General features: G+C 36.9%; 1 protein-coding gene across 10 annotated transcripts in view; it reads left to right on the forward strand.

Moving 5' to 3' along the window:
• The window catches only part of IA-2 (tyrosine phosphatase IA-2), a 267355-nt gene that overhangs the window by 258666 nt on the left and 6189 nt on the right, over positions 1-2500 (forward strand). For all 10 annotated transcript variants that reach the window (XM_070140203.1, XM_070140206.1, XM_070140212.1 and 7 more), the window contains one exon: positions 1177-1230. In XM_070140203.1, coding sequence (XP_069996304.1) covers positions 1177-1230 — 54 coding nt within the window. The remainder of the gene's footprint in view (positions 1-1176; positions 1231-2500) is intronic.

The following is a 2500-nucleotide window of genomic DNA, read 5'->3' on the forward strand; positions in this document are numbered from 1 at the left end:
CTCGATAAGACCTGGTGAGTCGGGAGTGAGTCTCGATAACTCATGGTGAGTCGTGAGTGAGTGTCGATGAGTCGTGAGTGAGTCTCGATAAGTCTTGCTGAGTCGTGAGTGAGTGAGTCATTTTCTTGAGTGACTGGGGGTGTATGGGTGTAAGAAGGACGTAAAATAATGATTACAGTGATGTTTAGATCGCAATAATACGTATCATAATAGTATTAAGGATAGCAATGATGATGAGGATAATGCCATTCTTAGTTGCTGATGTTAGTAGTAAAAAAATAATCACATATTCATCAGATTTTATGTATATTTATATATATGTACATGGTAATGATAATGCTGATAATAAGGATACAATTACTACTACTATTACTGCTACTCCTACTACTAATGATGATAATTAAGCTAATAATGATAATGATATTGATGGTGGTAATCATAAATTATGATAATGATGATAATAGTAATAATGATAATAATAATATGAGTAATGACGTTATCAAAAGAGTAAGAAAAATTACAGTAATAGTAATAACAATAAAAATGATAGTGATAAAGAAAATAATAATGAGAATCATGATCATGATAATGACAGTATTAATAATATTAAATATCAACAAAACTATCAATAAACATGATGATAACAGTGATAATCGTAATAATGAGGATAATGATATTAATGATAAAAATGATAGCAATAGTAAAGATAATGATAATAACAATAGCATTGATTATATGAATAGCGATAATAGTAATAATGATAATAGCAATAAGGGTGATAATATTGATTGCTTATGATAATATTAACAACAATAATGAAAATAATAGGGTAGATGGTGAAGATAATGTTAGAAATTATAATTGTAGTCGTACTGCTAATGATGATAATGATAATAAGGATAATAATGATATTGATGTTGATATTAATGATAATGATTACGGTAATAGTAGCAATAACAATGAAGACAATGATAACACCTCAATAATGATAGTGATAATGATAATTATAATGATGTAGCAAAATGAAAATAATGCGATAACGATAACACAAATATTTACATACAAACTACCCAAAAAATGACACAAATTATTCCAGACGTTATATAATCGATGTCAAGAATAAGGATTAACCACGTGACCTGAGCTTGACCTGCTTCCGTTTCTCTCCCTCCGCAGGAAGGTCAACAAATCATACAGAGGGAGGTCGTGTCCCATCATCGTGCACTGCAGGTACGTGTGTGAAGTTTTCCATTCATCGTATGTGTCTAATCACCAGTTACCAGTCATTATTTTCAATCTCCAATCACCAGTTAATAAATTTCCAGTTTCCATGCTCCAATCTTCAGTCACCAGTCACCAATCATAAGTTAACAATTACCAATCTCCATTTTCCATTTTCCAATCTCCAATCACCAGTTAGCAATTGTTAATCTCCAGTTTCTAATCTCCAATCTTCATTCACCGGTCACCAATCATAAATTAACAATTACTAATCACCAATCACCAGTTAACAATTACAAATCACCAGTTTCCATTCTCCAATCTTCACTCACCAGTTAACAATCACCAATCACCAGTTTCCATTCTCCAGTCTTCATTCACCAGTTAACAATTACTAATCACCAGTTCCCAATCGCCAATCGCCAATCAACCCCATAACTCTCCCATTCCGCATATGCAAAATGAAAATAATCTCGCGGTCTCTGGGTTGTGAAATATGATTTTATTTATCATTCATTTTCCAACGTATAGGAATAAAAATGAGTTATTGAGGAGTTAGTTTGTTTTTTATTCCTATTTTCATTCATAGTTTTTTTTACTACTTACATTGTTCGGTAGTTAGCTGGACAAGGGAAAGGATGTCATTATTGTTGTTAGTTATAGGGTTTGGAATATAGTGTTGAGATCTGGTAAGTGGATTGGATTCTGTATAAATGTTTATAGCGCCGAGGTAAAGGATCACGGAAGGAGAGGTGGAGTGGGGAGGAGAGGGGAGAAGGAGATAAACGGGGGAGAAAGGAAAGGAGGAGGGAGAGCCCGACAGGCAGATAGGCAAACAGAGAAGGGAGAGATAGAGCGAGGTAGAGAAAGAACGAACGAGAGAAAGAGCGGAGTAGAGAAAGAACGAACGAGGGAGAGAGAGAAAGGGGGTTGGTAGGGAGGGAGAGAGAGAGAGAGAGAACGAATGGGAGAGGGGGAGGGAGGGAGAGAGAGAGATAGATAGAGAGAGAGAGAGAGAGTAAATGAAAGAGGGGGAGGGAAAGAGAGAGAGAGAGAGAGCGAATGAGAGAGGGGGAGAGACAGAGAGAGAGAGCGGACAGGAGAGAAAGTGGACAGGCGCGAAAGAGAGAGAGAGAGAGAGTGAGCGAACAGAAAGTGTATGTGTGAGGGGGGAGGGGGGAGAGGGGGTAGGCATGATTCAGCTTGTCACATGATAGTTCGGCTTTATGCTCGCCTCGCTCGTAGGCACCTCCGCCATGCTGCCTTTGGTGCCATCAAC

This window comes from Penaeus vannamei, chromosome 26 (genome assembly GCF_042767895.1).
Source record: "Penaeus vannamei isolate JL-2024 chromosome 26, ASM4276789v1, whole genome shotgun sequence".
NCBI classification, from domain to species: Eukaryota; Metazoa; Arthropoda; class Malacostraca; order Decapoda; family Penaeidae; genus Penaeus; species Penaeus vannamei.